This window comes from Cydia splendana, unplaced genomic scaffold (genome assembly GCF_910591565.1).
Source record: "Cydia splendana unplaced genomic scaffold, ilCydSple1.2 scaffold_42_ctg1, whole genome shotgun sequence".
Taxonomy (NCBI): domain Eukaryota; kingdom Metazoa; phylum Arthropoda; class Insecta; order Lepidoptera; family Tortricidae; genus Cydia; species Cydia splendana.
The window spans coordinates 997,609-1,025,314 of NW_026946887.1; the positions used below are offsets into that span (position 1 = coordinate 997,609).

Consider the following 27,706-nt stretch of genomic DNA (forward strand, 5'->3'; position numbering starts at 1 on the left):
GTGTGACTGATTTCCATACTAAAAGACAAAATGTACAACTGTCTATCAAATTGCGTTTTTATATCGAAAAATTTTCGCGTTTGCTTCGCTCGCGTTTTCAATAACTTTCTAAGATATGGCGACTGCAGCAGCATTACTCTGTTGCAACATTACTGCTGCAGCACTGCCAATTTTCGTAATAAAATGATGTGACTGATTTCCATACTGAAAGTAGAAATGTACAACTGTCTATCAAATTGCGTTTTTATATCGAAACATTTTCGCGTTTGCTTCGCTCGCGTTTTCAATAACTTTCTAAGATATAGCGACTGCAGCAGCATTACTCTGTTGCAACGTTACTGCTGCAGCACTCTCAATTTTCGTGATAAAATTATGTGATTGATTTCCATACTAATAGAAAAAATGTACAACTGTCTATCAAATTGCATTTTTAATCGAAAAAGTTTCGCGCTCGCTTCGCTCGCGTTTTTTAATAACTTTCTAAGATATGGCGACTGCAGCAGCGTTACTCTGTTGCAACATTACTGCTGCAGCACTGTCAATTTTCGTGATAAAATTATGAGACTGATTTCCATACTAAACGTAAAAATGTACAACTGTCTATCAAATTGCGTTTTTATATCGAAAAATTTTCGCGCTCGCTTCGCTCGCGTTTTCAAAAACTTTCTAAGATATGGCGACTACAGCAGCATTACTCTGTTGCAACATTACTGCTGCATCACTGTAAATTTTCGTGATAAAATTATGAGACTGATTTCCATACTAAACGTAAAAATGTACAACTGTCAATCAAATTGCGTTTTTATATCAAAAAATTTTCGCGCTCGCTTCGCTCGCGTTTTCAAAAACTTTCTAAGATATGGCGACTACAGCAGCATTACTCTGTTGCAACATTACTGCTGCAGCACTGTAAATTTTCGTGATAAAATTATGAGACTGATTTCCATACTAAACGTAAAAATGTACAACTGTCTATCAAATTGCGTTTTTATATCGAAAAATTTTCGCGCGCGCGTCGCTCGCGGTTTCAAAAACTTTCTAAGATATGGCGACTACAGCAGCATTACTCTGTTTCAACATTACTGCTGCAGCACTGTAAATTTTCGTGATAAAATTATGAGACTGATTTCCATACTAAACGTAAAAATGTACAACTGTCTATCAAATTGCGTTTTTATATCGAAAAATTTTCGCGCTCGCTTCGCTCGCGTTTTCAAAACTTTCTAAGATATGGCGACTACAGCAGCATTACTCTGTTGCAACAGTACTGCTGCAGCACTGTTAATTTTCGTGATAAAATTATGTGACTGATTTCCATACTAAAAGTAAAAATGTACAACTGTCTATCACATTGCGTTTTTATATCGAAAAAATTTCGCGTTTTCATTCACTTTCTATGATATGGCGACTACAGCAGCATTACTCTGTTGCAATGTTACTGCTGCAGCACTGTCAATTTTCGTGATAAAATGATGTGACTGATTTCCATTCTCAGCTGTAATGCGGCAATGAACGTCACTCAACTTACCAAAAAAAATCAATGTAATCTCGATGACCCTAGGGAGAGGGGGCACCATGGTCTAGAAATGCTTAGGGCATCAAAATATCTTAATCCGGCACTGGTCGTTTGCGGAGTCAAACGATTTGGGACTCGCATTTTATACGCGTTACCATGCCTTCCCGAAAAAAATCGAATCATTCGCGAAAGTCTCGCAATGCATTGGCTTACAAGGGGCACGTGGTCTTCCTCAGGAGTCTGAAGAAGACCACGGTGAGTGGGTGGCACTCTAGCCAGGCAGGCCGCTTCGCTTTCGCTCGCGCGCGTATACCTTACTGTATCGTCCGATATACAACTACTTACTACTCTGTCGTTTAAATCACGTGTAAAATTTGAATAAGGGCGAAAAAAAATATTGATTTTGGAGTGTAGTTTTATTTAGTGGTACCTAATTGTAAAATATTTTATCTGGACTACAGTCCTCTAGCATATCCATCTGTCAACTTTACTTCAAGTTCCGCCTCCAGGGGAGAGGGAGAGAAATTAGGATTAGAAATTAGCCGCTTACTGACACAGACCGAATTCCACGCGGGCGGAGCCGCGGGCACAGCTAGTTTATGAAATATTTTTATTGAATATTGTATCACGTCCAAGGTCATATTTTACTCTTACTGTATTTTGTCTGTTTTATTAAAAAATGAAGACTTATACTCACATTCCCTAATACTGTACCTTTAATTTTGTAATTTTTTAATTACTTCATTGTAAAATTATCATTTTTGTTGAAAATAACCGTAACCGATTATAACCGATATTCGGTTATTTTTCGGGCATAACCGTAACCGAAACCGGTTATGAAGATTGGCCGGTTATTGCATTCCCTAGTTCCAACTGACCATCTAGCGACCTTCACCAAGGAGGAGTTTTGGCCGAAGGGTGTCAAGTTTCGGCGGTTCCGCGGCCGGCTCTCTGACACTGCGGGTGTTAAAGTGTTAAGCATTAAATACCAAGAAGACAAGCGCAATACTATTTTCAGCGACAACGAGACAGTCGGATATTTTAGATGTTAAGTTAAATGGAGTCAGTATAAATCAAGTAGATGTGGTTAAATTTTTGGGTATCCATATAGACTCACAATTAAACTGGAAACACGAAGTGCATCATGTAAACAGTTCGATGAGTTCTGCTTGCTATGCGCTCCGTAGTTTGAGAGACGAACTGACAATAAAACACTTGAAGATGGTATATTATTCGCTAGTAGAGTCAAAGCTTAGGTACAGCATTAAACTATGGGGCAATGGTTATAAATACAATGCGGACTCTGCATTCAAGATGCAAAAAAGGGCTATTCGTACCATTGTTAGAATCTCGCAAAGAGATTCTTGCGTGGATCACTTCACCGAACTTAAGATCTTGCCTGTGCCGTCCCTGTATATTCTTGTCCTGCTCTCTGATCTGATAAAACATTTACATCAGGTTGAAAACCAGAGCGAAAGAGAGAACAGGCTCTTGTCCAGAAGAAAAGACATTCCTAATAAAATTATAGCCAAGTTCAATATACCGAAGCATGCTGCTTGTGTCCAGGCTATTCAATTATTTAATAAATTACCAATCGAGTTGAAATCTATAGTAGATCATCGTATTTTCAATGCAAGGCTTAAAGCGTTTCTTTTAAGGAAGTCCTATTATTCTGTCCAGGACTTTATTAATGATAATAATCTTTATTGACTAAACCTATATTATACTTAACATTTCAATAATTATTCTGACATACCATATCTGTAAATATTATATAATAATATTATTAAGTCTTGTAAAATAATAGTTATAGCTGCATGATATAATTTAAGTTTTATTTTTTAATTTTAATTATAATTTATATTCATATACAATGTAAATTGTGACTGAATAAATGAAATGAAATGAAATAAGATTAATGATTGTTTAGTAATAAGATTCTGTGCTAGATGTCGCTGTACTAGCCACAAACTGGCGTGTACAACGTATATCCCTGCCCTAATCGTTCGCTAGATGTCGCTGTTCCCACGGCAAACTAGCTAACGACCTGTTATCAACAAATGTACAAGCATTCTTAATATTATTTTTGATGTTCTAATTTCTCGCTAGATGTCGTTGTACAGGTTACAAACTAGATAACGACATTACGCTGTTAATTATACATAATAAGATTGTACTTTTAATAGATGTCTTCTTTTTTTGGCAAATAAATTGTATTGAAAAATTGCATTTGCGTTTTCGTTGAATGTGAACAACACGGAAGTTTGATCATGGTCCTACGAATCGGACAGTTTTGGCGCTAGTTGCGACTAAATTAAAGTCAGTGTTAACGTATGTATAGGGATGCGTCAATAAAACTACGTGCTCGGATCAAGACTGAATCATATATTTCCAGCTCTTACCCACATGCATATTAACTGTGGAGTGTAGACTGTAGCTTTTCGTGATGTGGGGGTTCGTTGGGAGAAGCGTAGAAATCCGTCGCTGGAACGCGCTGGCCGCTGTGCTGTCTCGAAGTCCGCTATACCTCCATTTACCGGTATATGTGTTGTGTGAAATGAAAACACATATATTTGATTTATTCACTTGGAGAGTGTTCAGGCTGGTATGAGTGAAGCTCTCTTGATGTCTCTGATATCTCTGAATAAGCCACGAAACGGCTCTGCCTTATATAGTAAAACACAAGGCCGTTTGGTACCTTCTTCAACAAGTGGGTGTATCATGCAGAGTCAGTAATGTATATTTTTGCCAATCTCGTTAATTATAAGCACGTATGAAAGGGGCACGAATCCTAGACTTATAAATAGGTACAATATTAAGCACGTATGAAAGGAGCATGAATTTCTAGACTTATAACTAGATATAAAACATTCCACGCAATTCATTTGACATAATATACGAGCACAAAGTAAAACATGATATACAAAAGTAAAAATAGTAACCTAAACGTAGAGACTAATTAAACACATACATGAACCCTAATAGCTATTTACGACAGTCTCCCCCACGTGTGTCAACACCGTCTTCATGCGCGGAGTAAATGGGGATAAGTCTAGAAACTGGGCGGCGGACGTCACCTGCGCGTGTGCGAACAATGGCCACTCTCACATGACCATCTGGGCCAGGAAATAGCTGGGCGATTACGCCTCTGGGCCACGTTCCTCGTGGCATGGAGCTATCCGCAATGATGACTACGTCACCTTCATGCAGTTTTCTCACGTTTTGGTGAGCACCGGGCCTGGGGAGGAGGCTGGGTCGGTATTCCCGCTGCCAGCGCCTCCAAAATTGGTCGGCTAGCGTTTGCGCTGTTTTCCACGAAGAGAGCGACATAATTGCGTCTGTGAAGACACCCAGTGGCGACATGGCACTTGATCGACCGATAAGAAAGTGATTCGGCGTCAGGGCTTCGATGTCTAAATCTGGATTCACTGGTGTCAGCGGTCTGGAATTGACTATGTGCTCTGATTCTAGCAGTAAAGTATGTAGAACTTCTTCGTGGGGTGCTCTTTCTTTCAACTCGTTGATGACGATCGCGTGGTTGCCGTGACTGTAGAGTGCATGAAAATGCTGTACTAATAACTTGACGAAATCTTCTTTTGCATGTAAAACAGGCATGTGCGTGTTTTTATCGATTCTAGCATTTAGTACGATGATTCCGTTTTTGTCAAGTTGTACAGCGATTTTGTATAGCGGAGATTTCTTCAGGAGTGGCCGCCCAGTTTCCAGAAGCTTGATTTCGTCCGGAAATGCAGCATGTTGACTCCGTCGGATTAGCAATATCTCTGCTAAATCTAAATGCCCCTTTTTTATCTCTATGTCTGTTTTCTTAGCGAACAATGCGGCTTTGAAAACCTCGGCGGCAACCAGAATACTAGCGGTGGCGCGAACTAATCGTACGTTATTAATAATGAACGATCGCCACGCGGGTGCGAGTGAGACGGGTATAGGCGAGTCCCAATCGATCCCTGTCCACCAAACGAAACGTAACGTATCGCGATCTTGCTCAATTATTTCGATCTGTAAAGACTCTAACAGGTCGGGGCCAGCCAACAGCGCGCTGTTAAACGAACGTCCGTAAGCTGTGGCTGCCGTGTCCCAAACTAATCGCGTTTTCCCGCTTTGCGGCTGAAAAGTTGGGAAGTGCGCCAGAGGCCACGTCCGGGGTGCCTCGGGGGGCGGCGGCGAGTCCATTTTCTCCGCGTAACCTTTGTTGAGCAAGTTGTTCATATGCTTCGCATATTCGGCTTTAAGTTTCGCATCGCGGTCTAGCTTTCGTTCTAGACTGTACAGCCGTTTCAATGCTTGCGCTCGGTTATCGGGGAGTTTCTCGTCATTTGACCGCCAAAGTAAGCCCGAGTGATACCTTTGCTCCCCCGGTATCTTCTCGCAGGTGGCTTCTAACAAATCTAGCGCACGTTGGCCGGGGTCGGCCCGAGGTACCTTCTGCGAAACGCCTAATGATTCTGTCTCAGAATGTCGTTTCGCAAGTTGTAAGGCCTCGTCTTCCGCGGTATTAGGCTTTGCGTGCCCAACAAATTGTACCGCAGGTGCGATGCTGTCCGCAGTTTCGTGTATCGTCAAAGCCATTGCCTCGCCTTCGTCAAATAGCGCGAGGGTTTGGACGGTACCTAACGGTTCCGACACCTCTTCAGGAATGACTTTGAGACACGTCTGCGGCAGCCTAACATTGAGTACTGCAGGTGCCGCCGGGACACTATTACCGTTCGCGGATGCGGCCGCGCTTACTCCGTGTAATAGTCTATTATGTCCGGCTTCGCACTGACTCATGCCACACGCGACATATTTACATTTAAAACGCGCACGGTGACTCGCGCCTAAACATCTATAGCACAATCTAGTACCCTTCACCAAGTCCCATCGCTCAGATATAGTCGCGGCTAGAAATTTCGAACACTCGCTAACTTTGTGTTCTTTGCCGTTCTTACATATGGCGCACGCATCGCGCGAGACAGAGACAGACGATATCTCCCGCTGGGGCTTAGCTCCGGTTGACGCTGGCTTTTTTAAATTACCATCGCGGCGCTTTACTTGAGCTATAGTTGATTTACTAGTACGCGATCTATTTCCCGTATCGCGTGTGTATGACTCGCGGGAATCTGACTCCGAATCCGAACTATAGTCGCGAAGGGACGCGGGGGCGCGGGACCCAGCGAGAGCGTGTCTCGATCGACTGGGCTCGCGCACAGAGGAAACCGCGTTTCGTTCATTTCGCGATCTATCATACGTATCACGGTAGAACGCGGGGTCGCGAGACCTAGAGAGAGCTTGGCTCGATCTTCTGGGTTCGCGCGCAGAGGAAACCGCGCTCACTGCATTCCGTGACCCGTTAGACGTATCACGCGTGTACGTTTCGTGGCAATCTGCCTCCGAATCAGAACTAACGTCGCGAGAGTACGCGGGGGCGCCGGACCCAGCGAGAGCGTTGCTCGATCGACTGGGTTCGCGCACAACGTTTACCGCGTTTCGCGATCTATTAGACGTATCACGGTAGAACGCGGGGGGACGAGACCCAGAGAGAGCTTGGCTCGATCTTCTCGGTTCGTGCACAAAGGAAACCGCATTCACTGCATTCCGTGATCGGTTAGACGGCTTATGTCGGTTTACGCGCTTGGCCGCAGTACTAATTTCGTTAAGAAACTCGGAAATTGCTACTAACCCGGGTGATTCTACGTTAGACTGCCTGTATTTGGCCCATTCATAGCGCACTATCAGATTCAATTTATCCACGATTTTATTCACGAGCTCAGGCACGTGCAAGTATTTCTCTTGACGCAAGGATCTAATGGTGGCGACGGCATTCGCTACATGCGCGGCGAATGAGGCTATATTCGAATTGTCTTCGGATAAACGCGGCATGCGTTTAACATTATGAATTTCCGTAAGAACAATCTCCTCAGGGTCGCCGAACTGCCGTTCCAGCGCTTCCATTATCTCGTACGGATCCTGAACTGTGTACATTATTGATTTTACGGCCGTCCGAGCTTCGCCCTTAAGTGCGCGCCTAATCCGACTGACGTTATTGACGGCACTAAACATGGGCGACGTATCTTCGAACTCTGCCCTAAATGATATCCACTCGGTGATATCTCCGCCGAATGCAGGTAATTCCGGCGGTTTATGGTACATTGGCGCGTAGGTACCGTGCGGTACCTCTAAAATGCGCGGGGGCGGTCTGCTAGCCCGGTCGGCGGCTGCACGCGGCGGCGGCTGCGCGGTCTTTTTCGGCGGCGGGAATTTAACGTTTTCTTTCGCGACCTCGTGCTGTAACCTTGCTTGTCGTTCTACCCAACTTCTAGTACGTTCTTCGACGGTCGCGTCACTGCTGCCGACAGACTGCGCCTTCAGTGGCGCAACCTGCGGCCGTAAATTTGCAGTGACGGACCCTGTCTTAGAAGCTTCGACGGTCGCGTCACTGCCGCCGCGAGACTGCGCCTTCAATTGCGCAATCTGCAGCCGTAAATTGGCAGTGTCGGACTCGGTCTTAGCAACGACTAGACGGGCTTTATGAACCTCGAGCTCGGCCATTAGCACGGACAATTTATTGTCGCGTTCCCTAACCGATTTGCGATTCTTTAATTCGCAATTAGACGGCGCCCGCGACGGCGGCGGCGGCGCATCGGTGTCTTTATTCACTAGCGTATTCGACCTACTACGATTTACTACGGTGGCGTCTAACATCTCCGAGTGTACCGACTCGGTTCCACCGGTAGCATTCGGGTTGCCACTGGTGCCCTTGCTCCACGTATTAGTCTCGTTGGACGTAATCTTACCAGACGAGGGGGTAGGGGTATCCATGTTCGGTGCGGGCGCAGGTGGGCCCTTGGTGCGTGGTCGTAGGCTCCTTGCTTCCTTTTCGGACATCTTTCTGGCTGGAACCACTTCACTTAACACACGCGGGGGGTCCCTAACTTGACCTGCCTATGCCTATGACTGACCGTTGCCGTGCGCAACGTCAGTGCCCTAAGCGTGGATCCCTCGTGGCACTGAATCTCCCGCAATGGCAAAGTGCTATGCCTAGAACGTTCGAAAGCAGTGTGTGGGTATCAACCATGTGACACTTGCAACGAAAGTTGCCAGGACACGTGAGCGGAGGTGGTCCTACGACGCTGCACGGTCCGTCCGGCAAGCCGGTAAATGGGTTACGGAAAGGTATAGGGTTTGGGTCTAAACCGAAGCGAACTTCTAGGCTCAGCGCGTCCTTTATTCTTTCTTGCCGTCTGAGTCAAGCAACGTTCGCTTAAAACTCAGCGCGTACTTGTTTCTTTCTTGCCGTCTGAGTTAAGCAATGTCGCTTGAAACTCAGCGCGTACGTTTTTCTATCTTGATGTCTGAGTTAAGCTATGTCGCTTGAAACTCAGCGCGTACGTTTTTCTATCTTCATCCGGTTCGAAGGACCAAACTGTGGAGTGTAGACTGTAGCTTTTCGTGATGTGGGGGTTCGTTGGGAGAAGCGTAGAAATCCGTCGCTGGAACGCGCTGGCCGCTGTGCTGTCTCGAAGTCCGCTATACCTCCATTTACCGGTATATGTGTTGTGTGAAATGAAAACACATATATTTGATTTATTCACTTGGAGAGTGTTCAGGCTGGTATGAGTGAAGCTCTCTTGATGTCTCTGATATCTCTGAATAAGCCACGAAACGGCTCTGCCTTATATAGTAAAACACAAGGCCGTTTGGTACCTTCTTCAACTAGTGGGTGTATCATGCAGAGTCAGTAATGTATATTTTTGCCAATCTCGTTAATTATAAGCACGTATGAAAGGAGCACGAATCCTAGACTTATAAATAGGTACAATATTAAGCACGTATGAAAGGAGCATGAATTTCTAGACTTATAACTAGATATAAAACATTCCACGCAATTCATTTGACATAATATACGAGCACAAAGTAAAACATGATATACAAAAGTAAAAATAGTAACCTAAACGTAGAGACTAATTAAACACATACATGAACCCTAATAGCTATTTACGACATTAACAATAATCACAACCTACCCACAACTCCCTTTTTTTACTTTTCATTTTACAATTTCTATATTTGGCTCAAGTTATACATTAAATCATTTTATTGACTAAAACGCAATAACAAATATAATATAAGTACCTACTCATTCTCCTTTTACACAAAAAAAATTTGGTAATTATATGTAAGTTCACTCAATTTTTTAGTGCAAAATCACAGTGAAGGCGTCAAGAGAAAAAATAAATAAAAATGTAGGTGTTCAAAAATAGTAATACTTAAATTACTAATTAACACTAATCAAATGGGTAGGTACTTAATAGGTAATATGTATTAATTTCACTATTATATATTTATGTTAGGTTCTTAAGTACATATTTAACTAATAAGTTGAAAGTAATTCAATGTGCATTGCTAGAACAAGTTCGTATTTTTTTTTTATTAGTTAATAATTTCATATTGCACAGTAAGTAATCATTCCAAACTATTGAACAATATAGGTAGGTAGAATACAAAACGGCATATCGTTGCAATACCTACACAATTTTCATACTTATTACATAAACACTATTTAATATAGCAACAACATTCATTTATTAACATTGAAATGGAAGCATCAGAAACATAATATGTTTAATTTATTCCTTAATTATTAATTACAGAACAATGAGTAATAAAACATCATGCGACACCTTATTAAATTGAAACTCATTCTAGTTCATCAGGAAATAAACGAAAATTTACAACAAAATTTCATAAGGTACAAATATTAAAACACATTTATAAATTTCATAATCATGATAATCTATGATAACATGCCTACAGTGCCTACATTTTTATTATAACGACTAAAACATTCCTTATATACCTACGATACAGGTTTTCTTTACACAAATAAACCCATTATCTGTATTGAACGGTTTTAATCTTATATGCTGTATGAAAACAATAATGAAGTGTTAATGCAAGTTGAACCTTATATAAGGCTTCATGTATATAGGTATAAAATTGTTTAGTTATGTTATAACAATCCATCTTCTAAACTGCACATACTATTCGACCCGGCTGCCAATTAATACCAATCAGGAGGAATCACCACCCTGCCAGAACGAGTGACATAATTGTTATTATTTGGTACATGTTCGGACACCGGGGTCGTGTAAATAGCAGCACGCTGCGCGTGCGACTGAGGCTGCGGGGCGGGCGCATGCGCCCTGGCGTTATCATTATCAGCCAATATTGTGATATCGTCATAAGGACGGGGACACACAGGTAACTCCGGGCGATATTCTGAATCTAATATAAGATGACGCCTGTTTCTCACCAAAGTACCACCCTGCATCAATTGAATTAAATACGATCGGATACCTTTAATATGTAAAATTGTGCCACTAACCCATTTCTTATCTACTCTAACTTTAACTTTTTGACCGGGCATTAATTGTTTTAAATCACGGGCCGTCTTGTCGTACTGCTGTTTTTGTTTATTTTGTCTCTTTTCTAACTCTGCCGTGACATTAATTTGGATTTTAGGATGAAGAAGTTGGGGTGCATATGGTACGATTCCACGAAACTTTCTGTTGTTCAATAGCTCTGATGGAGATGCTAACTGATCAGTGATGGGGTTCGTTAAGTATTCTAACAGTGCTTGTCTGAAGTCGGTTTTTTCCACACTAGTTTTTTTAAGTATATTTTTCACTGTTTGTACGCTCCGTTCGACTTGCCCATTGGATTGGGCATAACATGGAGAAGAAGTAATATGTTCAAAACACCACTGCTGAGAGAACAGTTTGAATAGGCTCGAGGAAAATTCGGGGCCATTATCTGACATCACAATGTCAGGTATACCCTGATGACTAAAAACAATTTTTAACTGCTCAATAATATGGCTAGACAGTAAACAATTTAACTCTAGAACTTCCAAGAACTTACTAAAATAATCTACTATCAATAAATATTTTTTCTCCTTAAAGTGAAATACGTCTACCCCAATTTTTGACCATGCCCTGTCCGGTATCTCATGTGGTATCAATGACTCCTTTCGATTCTGGTTTTTAAAAGTAAGGCATGCTTGACAGTTTTTAATAAAATCCTCTAGCTGGCTATTTATATTTGGCCAAAATATAGATTCACGCACTTTTAACTTGCATTTCTCTAACCCTAAATGCCCAATATGCACCCGCCTTAACATTTCCTTCCGCATAGCTACTGGAACAATAATTCGATCGCCCTTCCATGCCATACCATGCGCGACCGTCAATTCATCACGAAAACCCCAATAGGGTTTGACCTGATCATCGACATCCTGCTTATGCTCTGGCCAGCCGTCTGTAATAAATCTTATAAGCGTCTGCAGCTCACCGTCGTCCTGGGTCAACTTTTGTATACGTACAAAGTGCGAGTCAACGAGCGGGTTGCTAAGCAGTACGGCACACACCTGTGCGCGCGCGTCCAGCTGGTCGCGCGGCACCACATTTGGAGTACTCGCCGGATCCACCGCACGAGAAAGAGTGTCCGCCATATACATATACTTGCCTGGTTTATATACAAGTTTAAAGTTGTAGGGCTGCAAACGCAGGAGCATTCTTTGCAACCTAGCTGGAGCAGAGGCGATCGGCTTACAAATAATACTTACCAACGGTTTATGGTCGGTTTCCACTGTGACATCACCTCGACCATAAATATAAGTATAAAATTTTTCACAGGCGTATACGCATGCGAGGAGTTCTTTTTCTATCTGCGCATATGCTTGTTCAGCTTTCGTTAAAGATCTCGAGGCATAGCATACAGGCAAATTATCCTGTAGTAAACAAGCACCTAGCCCGTTTTTACAAGCGTCAACAGAAATCACCACGGGTTTTTTTAAACTATAATACTGTAAAACCGGTACACTCGTCAAACACTGCTTTAAAAGATTAAAAGCTTTATCATGCGACTCCGACCAATGCCATTCGATGTCTTTTTTAAGCAATTGTCTAAGCGCATGATTTTTGTCGGACAGATTCGGTATAAAATTACCTACATAATTTATCATGCCCAAAAATCGTTCAAGGTCCTTTGTGTTTTTTGGGCAAGGCATATTTTTTATTGCCGACGTGTACGAGTCGTCGGGATATATGCCATTCGGGGTAATCTTATGTCCTAAATATTTTATTTCAGACAGACCAAACTTGCACTTGCTTTTATTTAATTTTAAATGTATCTCACGACACCGATCTAATACTTTTTTCAACCTAGCATCGTGCTCCTCTTTCGTGCGACCGTAAACGAGTAGGTCATCAATAAACAAACAAACCCCTTCCATATCATCAAACTGCTCGTACATTTTTTTGTAGAATACTTCTGATGCCGAAGTTATTCCAAATGGCAAACGCAAAAATTTGTATCTTCCAAAACTCGTATTGAAGGTAACTAAATCGGTGCTATCTTCGTGAAGACGAAGCTGCCAAAATCCTTGCTTGGCATCAAGGGTGCTAAAAAATTTCGAACCTCCTAAATTGACAGACATTTCGTCCAACGTCGGCAATTTGAAATGCTCACGTCTAATCGCCTGATTCAAGTCCCTCGGGTCCAAACATAGCCTTATGTCACCGTTAGCCTTCCTTACAACGCACATAGGGGTAAATTCACGATCTACGGGGCCAAAATTATTTTTGCGGGTTTTTGTATTTTTGAACGTTTTACGAAGTTGAAACAACTGTTTCATGATATTTTTTTTTAATTTATAGGGTATTTTTTTCAAAATTCTACTGATATGTAAAATTTCGACATCTGCACAAAAGAGGAAAAAATTAAAAATATAGTAAAATGTGTATAATAATTTATTACTGAAATAAAACCAGTTGCCATATTAAGCTACAGTCTCTGCTATGATGTTTTCTTCTTCGCTTCCGGAAGAGCACTCTGGGTTCGGATCGGCAGGCAATAGCAATTCTATCGTCTCTGGCGGGAAAGTACTGTGCTTTCGTTTTTTTTACTTTTCTCCTGCAGCTCAGTAAGGGGTCGGAACTCAAAAGTAAGCGATTTAAAATATCCGTGTTGCAGCTTTCTTTCGTAAACTTCCTTGCGAAATCAAGTCGATAAGATCGGAAATGCTTGTTACGCGCTTCTGCAGCTTCTTCAGTGAGCTGTCCAATGGGTAGTAACGCATTTTTTTATAATAACAGCACCATGGACTAGTATCTTATGCATCGTGGGCGTCATGGGATGCCATCCGTATAATTTGATATATAGTTCTCCTGTTTCCTTTGCGTAACTGTCGTATTTTTCAGAGTCAATTTTGTGGCAGCTTGATATCGTCTCTAAAATTACTTTTAATCTATATATCAGCTCGTAACTGATTCCAGTTATATCTGATGCTAATTTTGGATCATCAAAAAACCTTCTGCTGGTGTTTCCATCATTCGTGTTGCCGAAATTTGCCTTTGGCATATCTACAAACAACGGACTTTCAGCAACGGGAATCGCGAAAGAGCCTTCTAGCCAAGAATTATTGTTTTTTATGAATCTGTCTTTTTTATACTGAGCTTTACTCCATCTAGTCTTAAATTCTGACTTGAAATAAGCAAAATTGCTTTTAAATAATTCTATTTGCTCATTAGTGCAGCCTTCATGAGAAAAAGGTTGATCTCTTAAGGAACACAGTTTTTCTTCCAATGTAGGTAAATTTTTACTTTTGAAGAGATAAAATATGTGTTTTCTAGTCACGATCTTCATTTCTGACGTATTTGGTACATCTAAAACAAATAAACATGTCGATTAAACTCAATACAAAAAAAAGTTTATTTTTGAGTAAAATGGCGGATTATTTTTAAAGTATAAAAATTATGATTTGGCGGAAGCATGCGGAAAGTCTTTTTTTAAATTATAATAACCAAAACAATAGACTATAACATGTCGTTAACAATTCTGCTCGATCTCACCCTATTGTATTACTTATTAACGAGTGAAGTTTATTTTTTGCGAAAAATGACGCTCAAAAACAGTCTCTCTTTCAGAGCATTAACCTAGCCTCAAAAACAAATAAATAAAGCATATTTTTATTTTTGCTTATAAATTACTAACCTGCTGTTTCAGAATCCATGATTTTTTTCACTCTTGATCTCTTAAAAACAATAAACCACACCGTCAAAGTTTTGCTTTTCTAAGAGCGCCGAGAACAAGTAACATACACGAAGTGACACGATCAAATTCCGACTGACGTGAAACGAATTAGAAAGTGCATACGAGGGTGGGAGGGGTTGTTATCTAGCCTCTAAAGGGTCCTCTACCGCAGGTAGCTGTTATCGCAGAGGTATTTATTGTTTTGATAAATCGACTTTTGGCCGCGTAGATCGTGAATTTACCCCTTAGTGCAACGGTCATACTATTGACCCAGTCCGTGGGCCCCTCAACTTTCGCAATAATCCCATCACTGACCATCTCATCCAATTTATTCTTAACACTATCTTTCAAAGCTACCGGCAATTTTCGCGGTGCGTGTACCACTGGCCTAACATTTCTATTCAATTCAATCTTGTACACTCCCGGCATACACCCAACTCCTTCAAAAACATCCGAATACTCCCTATACACATACCGTTCTATATCACTACCGGTATTACTTTCAATATCTAAAACCAATTTGACAACACCTAACTCCGCGCACGAATCCCTACCCAATATCGGTTGTGAAGTAGTGTCCACAACAATAAAGTCTAAGATATATATACGATCCTTGTATTTTGTTTTTAAACTACATTTCCCTACCACCTTGAGGGAATAGCCCGAGTACGCGCTCAATGTATCACCCGTTGAGGTTAAATCGTTCTTATGCATACAAATTTGACTCAAAAAACGAAGTGGTATTATATTTACATCCGCCCCAGTGTCCAACTTAAATTTAATATTTCCTTTTTCGAACAACAAATCAATCCACCAGACACTCGCACTAGTACAGCAGTTTTTTACCTGATCATTGTTTTCCTCAGCTCGCACCTCGTTTACATTGCACATACGCGAAAAATGGTCATAGCTGTTACACTTTAGACACCTTCTGCCGATGGCAGGACACCTTGAACTGCCATGAGGCAAACCACACCGCGAACACGACAAATTAGCACTGCTGTTGTTAGCACTATTGACATCACGCACTTGTCGATTAAACAGCTGATTTCGCCGCGCAGGACTCGGGCGCGGGGTCGCGGGGAAGCGGGCGGGGGTCTGATAACGGCCACCGCGCCCCCGACTTCTCGCCGTTCCACGATGCGCCGGCGCTCCTCGGTGACTTACCCCCCAAATTTGACCACCTTCACTATTCCAATTGTACTCCGTATTATGCTTAGGATTATTTTCCACAATATGTGCATTATGTTCTACAGACTCTTGCTTTATAGCCCCCGCTTGCATCTTAGACATCTGGGCTAAATTACAAATATCTAAACATTTACTCAGCGTCAGATCCGGCTCACGTAACAACCGTTCCCGTAGTGCGTCCTCTTTTATGCCGCAAATCAGCCTATCTCTTATCAAATCCTGCATTAGCGTGCTAAACTCACAAGTGGCAGCCAGCTTCCTGAGCTCAAAAGCATACTGCTCGATAGACTCACCATCATTCTGACACCGTGTAAAAAACCTGTGCCGCTCTATAGTTAAATTTTTCTTCGGCAAAAAAAACTTATCAAACCGCGCAATCAAACTCTTCAAAGTCGTGCATTCCGATTCAAACTGTTGGTACACTTCACGAGCCCGTTCTCCAATAACGTGCAGCAAAATACTAATTTGCACCTTTTCTTCCTTCTTCGATAACTCACACGCGTCGAAGTAAATATTAAACGCTTTCTTCCACTTAGTCCATTCTACAGACAAATTGCCAGAGGTCACATTGTCAAGGTTATTATCGAAAATAAAAGGCGGCGGCGGCGACAAGATAGATTCCATTGCAAACAGTCTCTGATTTTATTTTTATTACTGTAAACTCACTGAACACACTCAACGAAGATTTAGTTAATAACGGTTCTTTTAAATCGGCTGCGCCATGTTAACATATGTATAGGGATGCGTCAATAAAACTACGTGCTCGGATCAAGACTGAATCATATATTTCCAGCTCTTACCCACATGCATATTAACAATAATCACAACCTACCCACAGTCAGTGCGTGGAGCCATTCTTCGCTTCGTTCCTATCAAAGAGAATAGATAGTATAGAGGGGTCCTGTCATTGTCAATTTTGTAGTCACGGTACATTTACTGCCATCTATCGACACACGCTTAAAACTTAAAATAAAATTGAAAATGTATAAAATAATCAAAATATGTTTACGGATAAATGATTCTTATTTTTTATTGTTCCATACTGACCCATGTTCTTTCACTGATATGTGTTAAAATTGTTAAATACCAAACGGTGTCGTTAACGCCATCTAGCCGAGAATAGGCCAAAGGTAATGGCGCCATCTATTCGAGAATGACTTTTCCTTGGCCGTCCGAGGCACGTTTTTTTCTTAGACTTTATTTATCTTATACGGAGTTATATATATCTCTGGTTCCTATAGTAGCAGTGGATCGCTGTTCAGAGGGATACGACGGAGACAAGAACGAGTGCAGTGAAGCAGCGTGCAGTGGCGCCATCTAGCGGTGTCCAGGCTGAGTCACAGGCGGTGTGGCAAGGGCGCATCCGTCAGGAGAGGTCAACGAGGAAGGAGCTCCTACGTCACAAGTGTTGTTTATGTTCAGTTGAGTGATGCAAAGTGAAAACCGTGAGTACTCTTAGATTATCAAATTTATGCAAAATTGAACCTTAATTCAGTGAAGATTAAAACTTAGAGAAAAAAGAAGAGTGTCAAGCTAATTTTAACTTTAACATCTAGTGAATTTGGGACTTTAACTATTTCTTGATAATTTAGTTTGGACTTAGAAAATTTACTAACTTTAATTTAAGGACTTAGAATAGTTACAGTAAAAACGGAGGTACGGGGAATCCATGCCCGATTTTATACAGAGTCCTAAACACTTGTAATATTTTGATAGGTTGAATTGAACTTTGCTCTGTTTGTATGGGTTTAAACACTTGTAAAATTTTGCGGATTTGAAATTGTACTTAGAACGTCTGTTATTAGGTATATTGGTGGTGTATTGTTTACAAGTTCTGAGAATTGCTATATTTAAAAATTGAAAGTTAAGTTAAACTTGCTGTTTACTATGGAGTCATTAATCTCTTATCAGGAGGAAATCTCAGACCGTATTTCTAAGGCAAAGGTTAATTTCAAAAAGTCACCAAAAGATCGGATTACACAAATTTATGTGGAAGGAAGATTAGAACTGTTAGAACAATTGTGGTCAGAATTTAGAGTTGGGCATAAAGAACTATCGCAAACAATAGACAAAACGTTGTTAAAATCTCAAGACTACATTAAGAAGGATGTTTATGATACAACCGAAGAAATTTATATGGAATATAGGTGTGAGTTAAAACTTGTTTTGGCTAAACTTCAGCCAGAAACCATAAGTAAATCAAGTGAACTTAGTGTTGTGAATAATGACCAAAGTCATATTCGTCTACCAAAGATTAGTATACCAAACTTCTCAGGCAAGTACACCGAGTGGATAACATTTAGAGATCTCTTTGTATCCTTAATCCACAACAATAGAGCACTAGATAACGTTCAAAAGTTGCATTATCTCAAGGGGTACTTGACCGGGGAGGCAGAACAAATAATTAGGTTTACACCGACAACAGAGGCAAATTACACGACGTGCTGGAAGCTATTGGAAGAGCGATATAGTAATAAAAAGTACCTTTCATATAACATTTTGAAACGTTTGTTAAACCAACGTACCGCTAGTACGGAATCGGCTAGCCACTTAAAAGAACTGTTGGATACGTCTTCCGATTGCTTGAGCGCGTTGACCAATTTAGGGATTGATGTATCTACTTGGGATATTATTGTTATATATTTATTATCGTCAAAATTGGACCCAGAATCTCGTAAGCAGTGGGAATTAAGTGTCACGTCGAATGTAAACCCTAATGATTTGCCCACATTCACACAATTCAAAGATTTTTTGGCTAGTAGGTATAGAGCTTTAGAGTTTCTTGAGCCTGGAAATAAAGGGAAAAACATGTATGTCAAGCCATCAACTTCGAATACGATCAGCTCGAAAACGTTTTATACTAACGATTCTGTAAATTTAGTGTGTGAATTCTGTAGTAAGAATCATAAATTATGTTTCTGTAAGAAATTTGCTGCGGAAGATTATGAAAAAAGACACGAATTCGTAGCAAACAATCGTATATGCTATAATTGTTTAGGGGCCAATCATTCTGTACGGTTCTACCAAAATACCATGAATTGTCGCATTTGTAATAAACGGCATCATTCACTCCTTCATCCGAAGGGGGTTTCAACTTCAACTGCTCATGTAAGGAACGTAGATCAAGCAGTTGCAGCATCCTCTGAGGAAATCGTTGAGATAGAGGCTGAGTCTGGTAGTTCATCTAATGATATTACATCGCAATCACCACAAGTAACTCTTTTTGCTAAAGGAAAGGTAAAGAAGCAAGTTCTCTTAGCTACAGCTTTGGTGAAAGCCGAGTCTAAAACAGGTCAATCTCAAATTTATAGAGCTTTCATAGATCAAGGGTCTGAATCCTCATTCATCACAGAGGCTACAGTACAAGGATTAGGCCTAAAAAAGATTCCCATCAAGTCCACAATAACAATGTTAGAGGAAGCGACGGTAACGACAGGTTACATGGTATTATTGAAACTAAAATCATTGATAAATCCGGATTTCAATGTGCAGTTGATGGCACACGTGTTACCGAAAATCACAACGAATCTTCCTGCACGCAAGGTAGACGCGTCTGAATGGCCACATTTACAGAATTTAGTTCTAGCTGACCCTGGCTACGGCACACCAAATAAAATTGATATTTTATTGGGAGCAGTAGTATATGCTCAGATACTGGAGGAGGGTGTAAAAAAGGGTCCTATTGGAACTCCAATAGCGCAATGTACTAGTTTCGGATGGATATTGTCTGGAGGTTCACCAGGTCACCACGAAAGAAAAACTGTATTGCATGCACAAGTGGACACGGACAACGAAATAATAAAACGGTTTTGGGAGATGGAAGCAGAACCTTTATTAAACTCAAAAGAGATGTTGACGACCGAAGAACAGCGATGTGAAGACATCTTTTCAGCTACGACTACACGAGATAGCCTGGGCAGATACGTAGTTAAATTGCCATTTCGTGACGAGAATCCGGCCTGTAAAGAAGGAAATTCAAGAGAAATTGCTATTAAGAGGTTAAAGTCACTGGAAAGGAAATTTGCTAAAGACAACAATCTAAAAGAAAAGTATACAGCGGTTGTGAAAGAATACTTACAGTTGGACCACATGGTGTTAGTTCCTGCGGCTAGAGAAAGCGAAAATCAGTCTGTGTATTTACCCCACCACGCTGTTATTAGGGAGGATAAGTCAACTAGCAAGGTCCGGGTAGTATTCGACGCGTCCTGTAAAAATGAGAAAGGTATATCCTTAAACGATAGTTTAATGGTTGGACCTACGCTACAGCCGGAATTGCGTCATCTCATTATGCAATGGAGGATACATCCCGTATGTCTGATTGCAGACATCGTGAAGATGTATCGCATGGTAAGAGTGACTGATCAGGACGCTGACTACCAACGTATTGTATGGAGAGATAACCAAACCGAAGAAATACAGGATTATAAATTACTGACAGTAACGTTTGGAACAGCATCGGCCCCATATCTCGTTGTGAAAGCACTTAATCAGGTCGCCATTGACCATGCGAACGAACACCCAATGGCAGCAAAGAGAGTTGCTGGTAGCTTTTATATGGATGACCTAATGACAGGATGTGAAACTATAGAAGAGGGTATAGAACTTTATAAAGAAATGAAGGCTCTACTTAAGAAAGGAGGTTTTACTTTACAAAAATGGGCAAGTAATAAGGACGACGTACAGAAAACTATAGATTTATATGAGAAGGGAGAAAGAGTGCTGGAAAGGGAAGAAAGGAATCTGGAAATAAAACAAGATAATATAGTTAAGATTTTAGGACTTACCTGGAATAAAAAGAAGGATGAGTTTCAGTACTCAGTCACGCTGCCACCTGTATCTGCTCCTGTAACCAAAAGGAAGATTGTATCAGACGTCGCACGACTTTTCGATCCTTTGGGTTGGATCGCCCCATGTGTTATAAAAGCAAAAATATTTATTCAGCGGTTATGGTTAGCTGGTACAGGGTGGGACGAAGAACCAACAAGAGAAATATTACATGATTGGTATACTTACCGAGAGGAATTGAGTCAATTGTCCGGCTTTATCATTCCGAGATGGCTTAACACGCAAGCAGGTGATACCCGAGTGGAGTTGCATGGGTTTTCAGATGCTTCTAAGCAGGCGTTCGCTGCTGCAGTCTACCTTCGAGTTATCAATGGATCAGGGGATATTAAAGTTCAGCTGGTTGCGGCCAAAACTCGAGTTGCTCCAGTAAAACAAGTCAGCATACCGCGCTTAGAACTATGCGGTGCCGTACTGCTAGCTAAACTGTTAACGGAGGTCGCACAGGTGTTAAATGTTCCGAAGAGCAATCTAAGAGCCTGGACGGATTCAACCGTCGTTCTTGCATGGCTAAATAAGCACCCCAGCCACTGGAAGACATTCGTTGCCAACAGAGTTTCCGAAATTCTGTGTCTGCTTGAACCCTGTCAGTGGTCCCATGTTTCGACAAAGGAAAATCCAGCGGATTGTGCATCTCGTGGAGTTCGTCCAGCAGAGCTAATCAGCAATTCGTTATGGCAAAATGGTCCTCAGTTCTTACAACAACAGGTTATTATATACAATAAGCCAACTGACAGCGAAACACACCTGGAGGAAACTATTAAATCTCATCACGCTCAGCGTTTGGTAGATGAATGTATACTCAGTAAGTATTATCGTCACTTCAAAAACTCATAAGAGTAATAGCTTATTGCAGGAGATTTCTGAGATCAAGAAGTGAGAAATCGGAGAAGTCGAGAGAGCGAAGTAATCATTTAAGTGCTTCCGAATTAAACGAAGCTCTAAGCACTTGCATTAAAATAGCTCAAAATAATGAATTTAAACTAGAAATTTCTCAAATAGAGAAACACAGTTGTATTAAAACTAAGACTTCAAAAATTTTGTCATTCACGCCGTTCTTAGACGTTAAGGGAGTGCTTAGAGTGGGAGGCAGGTTAGCAAAATTGGATGAAGAGGATGTCAAACATCCAATTCTGCTGCCACATACGTCACCCTTGTCAAAATTATTAGTTGCCGATGCACATAATAAAACTCTGCACGGGGGTGAGCGGTTGATGCTTAATTATCTACGAGCTGCATATTGCATCACGGGTGCAAAGAATCTAGTGAAAGCCTATGTGCATAAATGCATCACATGTGTAAGAAACAAAGCAAATACACAAACACAACTTATGGGCTCCTTACCACGAGTTAGAATTACTCCAGCTAGACCCTTCTACCGGAGCGGCGTAGATTATGCTGGACCTATTCATTTAAGGACGTCCAAAGGCAGAGGTCACAAGGCTTATAAGGCATATATCTGTCTTTTTGTATGCATGGTAACAAAGGCCGTGCATATTGATGTTGTTAGTGACTTAACTTCTAGAGGCTTCATCGAGACGTTCAAACGCTTCGTTGCGCGTCGTGGCTATTGTGCTGAACTCTATAGTGATAATGGCACGAATTTTGTGGGTGCCTCCAAAGAGTTAAGAGACTTATTTCAGTCAGAACAATCAGCCATGGTTCAAGAAATTTCGGAGGCTCTGGCCACGCAAGGAACAACGTGGCATTTTATACCACCTCGAGCGCCCAACTTTGGTGGATTATGGGAGGCGGGGATAAAATCCACCAAATTTCATATAAAACGAGTCATCGGTGAGTCAACTCTAACATATGAAGAGATGGCCACTCTTCTTAGTCAAGTTGAGGCTTGCTTGAATTGCTACGAAAAACTTTATAAAATGTATAAAATATTACCTGTGACTCAAAGAGTGCAATATCTGATAGCTGTAGATAATTACTATAATAATAAATGTAAAGTCTATAAACAAAGCAGATATAGAACTAAGAATATTAGAATAAGGAAATATGTACAACATTTTGTCAAAAACTATTATGGTAGAAGAACTGAAAAATTTTTGGTACCAAAAATATATAATGAAATAGAATGGTTAAGAGAGGAAAAGAAATATAGTATAATGGAAGTAAAGAACAAATTAAAAAAAAAACACTTTTAGATAACTTACCTTGACTCCAGCCACCGTGTAATTAAAATTAGATTTGTTGTTTTTGCACAGTATATCTTTTTCTAAAATTATGTTTTGTAAAAGGAAAGTTTACTACCTATTATGTATTTACATTTTATATCTATTTAGTTTCTGATAATAACTTTAATGTTAAATTTAGGGTAAGCTTTAGAATGATAGCAACTTAAGTAGGTGCATAAAATTGTATAAAATGAGCGCTGTCTCGCCAACAAACTGCATTCTACGTAGTTTGGCGAGTAACTTTAAAATTGATTATGTATATGTGCCTTTAATAAATAAACTAAAAAAAAAAAAAAAAAATTCTAGGCCAATATCAGTGCTACCTAGCAATCCCAATGATCCAAGTCCATTGACTCCCGGTCACTTTCTTGTGGGAGAGGCTCTAGTAACAATACCAGAGATTAACTATGAAGAGTCCAATGTCGGTTCTTTAAAACGATGGCAGCTGACTCAGAGAATGCTGCAATGCTTCTGGCGCAGATGGTCGAATGAATACTTAGTCCATCTATTACATCGCTATAAATGGGCGTTTAAAACTCCTGAGCCAGAAGTTGGGGATATCGTTTTAGTGAAGGAGGATGATTTGCCGCCAACCAAATGGCTATTTGGTAGAATCGTGCAGAAGTTTCCCGGGTCAGATAATCTGACCAGAGTCGTGTCCTTGAAATGTGGGAGCTCCATAATTAAACGGCCTACCTCTAAATTGTGTATATTACCTGTTTCTAGTTAACTGCTTGTATCCCGCATGTTTATAACACTAAAATATAATTTATTAAACAAACTATATTTGCATCCCTAAAAGAAGACCGTCACGGTGGGCGGTCTCTCTAAAGAAGGACATTCTGTCCTTGGTGGGCGGAATGTTAAAGTGTTAAGATTAATGATTGTTTAGTAATAAGATTCTGTGCTAGATGTCGCTGTACTAGCCACAAACTGGCGTGTACAACGTATATCCCTGCCCTAATCGTTCGCTAGATGTCGCTGTTCCCACGGCAAACTAGCTAACGACCTGTTATCAACAAATGTACAAGCATTCTTAATATTATTTTTGATGTTCTAATTTCTCGCTAGATGTCGTTGTACAGGTTACAAACTAGATAACGACATTACGCTGTTAATTATACATAATAAGATTGTACTTTTAATAGATGTCTTCTTTTTTTGGCAAATAAATTGTGTTGAAAAATTGCATTTGCGTTTTCGTTGAATGTGAACAACACGGAAGTTTGATCAGCGGGGTTGCGTAATGCATCGCAGCCATAATGTGATATGTAGTGTTTAGTTTTTTAAAGTTTAGTTTTAAAATATATTTTTATATAATATGTATGCTAGTTTTAAGGTTTTTATGTATGGGCCATTAGTTGCCTGAAATAAAGATTTTCATTTCATTTCATTTCCATTTCATTTCATTGCATATTGACCATATTTTAAGGCCTGTGCACACCGGCTTGCGTGTGCGTGACGTGCACGTGTGCGGGCACTAAAATGTTGGAGCTGCACACGCACACGTCACGCAAGCTGTGTGCCGTCTCTCATAAGGATCTGTATACTACAACGCCGCACGCGCATGTGCACGTCACGCACACGCAGCCGGTGTGCACAGGCATTTAACCTCTCAACTCTCTTCAAGGGCACGCCGCATAGCATGATCCTAGGTATTGTTGTAATGTTAATTCTTAAGGATAATAATTTGTGGATTTATAAAATAAAACGAAACGAAATTTACTGGATTTATATTATACTAGCTGTGCCCGCGGCTCCGCCCGCGTGGAATTCGGTCTGTGTCAGTAAGCGGCTAATTTCTAATCCTAATTTCTCTCCCTCTCCCCTGGAGGCGGAACTTGAAGTAAAGTTGACAGATGGATATGCTAGAGGACTGTAGTCCAGATAAATTATTTTACAATTAGGTACCACAAAACTAGTGGCTCTGTGAGCTGTAGACCTCGCGAGCAGAGCTTACAACTGAATAAATGTATTATATGGTTCCGTTGTTAAGAAGAATTTAGAGAATCTAATTTGACCATAAAAACTTAACTATCAATTGCTTACAAAATTCGGGAATTGGTTTAGATATGCGACCTGTAGTAAGAGTAGAACATATGGACATACGAAACAATTTTTGGCTAACAGGCCAATTCAAACTTACACTGATATCAGAAAGACATCTAACTGATGTCATTTAGTTATCGTGCATTTCACTCGTTCTTGTCCGTACATGTATTGGCGCAAGCGAGACGCACGATGACTACTAAATAACATGATAAAAATATCATCCCGATGTCAGTGTACGGGTACGGCCGATGCCCCTTAAGTATCCACGTCACCATACTAATTGTATAGAAAAGTGGATAGAGTTAGACCAAGAAAAGTCTGCAGAGATTTTGACAGCACACGCAGTGCCAATGTTATTTGTGCCAGTGTCAAAATCTCTGCAGACTTTTCTTGGTCTAACTCTACTTATGTTAGGAAACCAACATTACCTTTGAATTAGCCTGTAAACTGATGCAACTAAGAAGCTTCGTGCGCGAGTGTGGCCCATAATTTCCGAAAATCATTTTTTCTTCGAGGCAATTACTCCGTTCTCATATTTTGCGTTGCCCATAATTTCCCGAAATCATTCATTCTCGGTGGCAATTACTCCGTTCCCATATTTTCCCAATGGTTTTTTTCCGCAATCGCCTATTTTTAATATTTTTAAATTAATCTTTTCCTTATAATTTTCGTTCTTTTAAATATCTAGGATAATATTTTCTTGTTACTGTATGTTAATAGTGTAATAGTAATTATATTTGTTACTTGTAGGTATTTCACATACAACAAATATCAAAAACACTAAAATTAAAACATAATCTAAAAAAACTATAAGTAAAAAACCAAACGCTGTCAGCCAATAACTCTAACCTACCTATCTCTGGGAGCAGATTCGTTTTTAGGGTCATCAAAAAAAAATAACCCTAACCTACCTATCTCTGGGAGCAGTTTCGTTTTTAAGGTCATCAAAAAAATAACCCTAACTTACCTATTGGATAAAAACCTGGTTATTATTACCACTAGCATTAAAAAAAAGAGAAAATATGGAGATAGATAATATTTAGTTAGTGAAAAAAAAAAACCTACTGGTTATTTTAACTACTGGGATTAAAAAAAAAGGGAATAAATTGAGAAAGGGAAAATTTAGTTTATGAAAAAATGTCCACGAAAAATAAAATAAAGCGAAGAAATTCCACTGGAAAAAAATGAGAACGGAGTAATTGCCTCGAAGAAAAAATGATTTGCGGAAACTATGGGCCATTTTAGCGAGGCGATCCAAATTAAAGCAACCTACAGCTAGTTCCCTGAGCCCAAGGTCGACCACTACCCTAGGCAATGTTAACCCCTGCGATTTATGGATGGTGACCGCCCATGCTATTACGTAAGTGGAAATTGACTCCTGGAACAGCCATGCCCTTGAACTTAAACCGCTAAAAAAATGTTCAAACAAAAACTCAAACGAATACGCTTACCTCGCGCTTCGCGCTCGCTTGATCAATCAGCAATACGATGTTTAAGTGCAAAAAATAAATAAAAAAAGTTGCATTTACTGGGGATCGAACCGGGTACCTATCCCATATCCTTGGTTGTAAGCGTCTTTCCAACTGCGCTATGATAGCATTTAGATGAGCTGACGAAATTTGGTTACTTATTCTCGAGTAAGAATTTAAATATCAAATCTAAAGAGAATCGAGCGAGTGTATAGGGGACGTGCATGAACTATAGGGGGCAGCACAGGAGCCGTCAGATCTTTGGCGCGAAGCGTAGATGTGTAGTTTATGATTCCGATGTAGCCCACGAGATGGCAGAACCTACTATGCACAAGGATACGTACTTACGAGAACGGTAGATGGTAGAACTTGTTTTGGCAATGTACATGTTTCCGATTCAGGCCACAAGATGGCAGACCCTCCAACGCGCACGGTCCCTATATGTAGTAGAGGGTTATTGTCATACTAAATTTTGTAGTCACAGTAAATTTACTGCCATCTTTCGAAGTTTCGATACAGGATTAAAATGAAAATGAAAAAAAAATATCAATAAATAAATATATGTATGAATAAATGTTTTTTTTTTTTTTTTTTTAGAACGCCATATGATTCTGACCCATGTTCTTTTACTGATATGAGTAAAAATTGTTAAATATAAAATGGTGTCGCCATCTAGACGAGCATAGGCCAAAGGTATGGCGCCGTATATTCAAGAATCAAATTTTCTTTAAAGCGCAAAAAGCCATCATCTCTTGCAAAAAATAAACGAATACGTTTAGCCCGCGCTTGATAAATAAAAAAACGATTTTTTTCATTTTTTTCCAAAATAAAAAACAACAATTGATACGAAATTTAAGTATAAAAAATGGAGATAGGCTGTATCAGGGACACAGCCGCTATGGCTGACGTGAAACGTGGTGTGGACAGCTAATGCGAAGGCCGAAGGCCGAGCTCCGCGTCGGGCCGAAGGCCCGAAGCGTCCAGGATGTCAGTGCTTTAACACAGAACAATATTACAAGTGTCTAAATGCGAAGGCCGAAGGCTGAGCTCCGCACAGTGATTCCGCTCTCATACAAGGGCGGCCATAAATACCTATACCGCGAAATAGAGGTTTTTATCTATTATAAACGTTAAAATACCATGAAAGTAATATGAATTGGTATATTTATGTCATTTTTATTAATATATATAGAATATATATTAAACGCATACGTCTGTTTTATGCCTAGAAATGTTGTTCGAGACAATGATTTTTTTGAACCATTTTACACTGCGATTTTCATTGGAAAAATTGTGGTATTAATGTTTCTTGTTTATAATAATAAACATCAGATAAAAAATAAAAATAATAAGAAACAGTA

General features: G+C 40.3%; 2 protein-coding genes across 2 annotated transcripts in view; one reads left to right on the top strand and one right to left on the bottom strand.

Moving 5' to 3' along the window:
• Window positions 1-27,706, top strand: part of LOC134805561 (uncharacterized) — a 266,023-nt gene that overhangs the window by 149,061 nt on the left and 89,256 nt on the right. The window lies entirely within an intron of this gene.
• LOC134805571 (uncharacterized) lies at window positions 10,488-16,434 on the bottom strand. The gene is made up of 2 exons (XM_063778847.1): window positions 15,452-16,434; window positions 10,488-10,602 (listed from the first exon to the last, which is right to left on the bottom strand). Exons 1-2 carry the CDS (start codon window positions 16,418-16,420, stop codon window positions 10,585-10,587), a joined length of 987 nt encoding a protein of 328 aa, XP_063634917.1. The 5' UTR covers window positions 16,421-16,434; the 3' UTR covers window positions 10,488-10,584.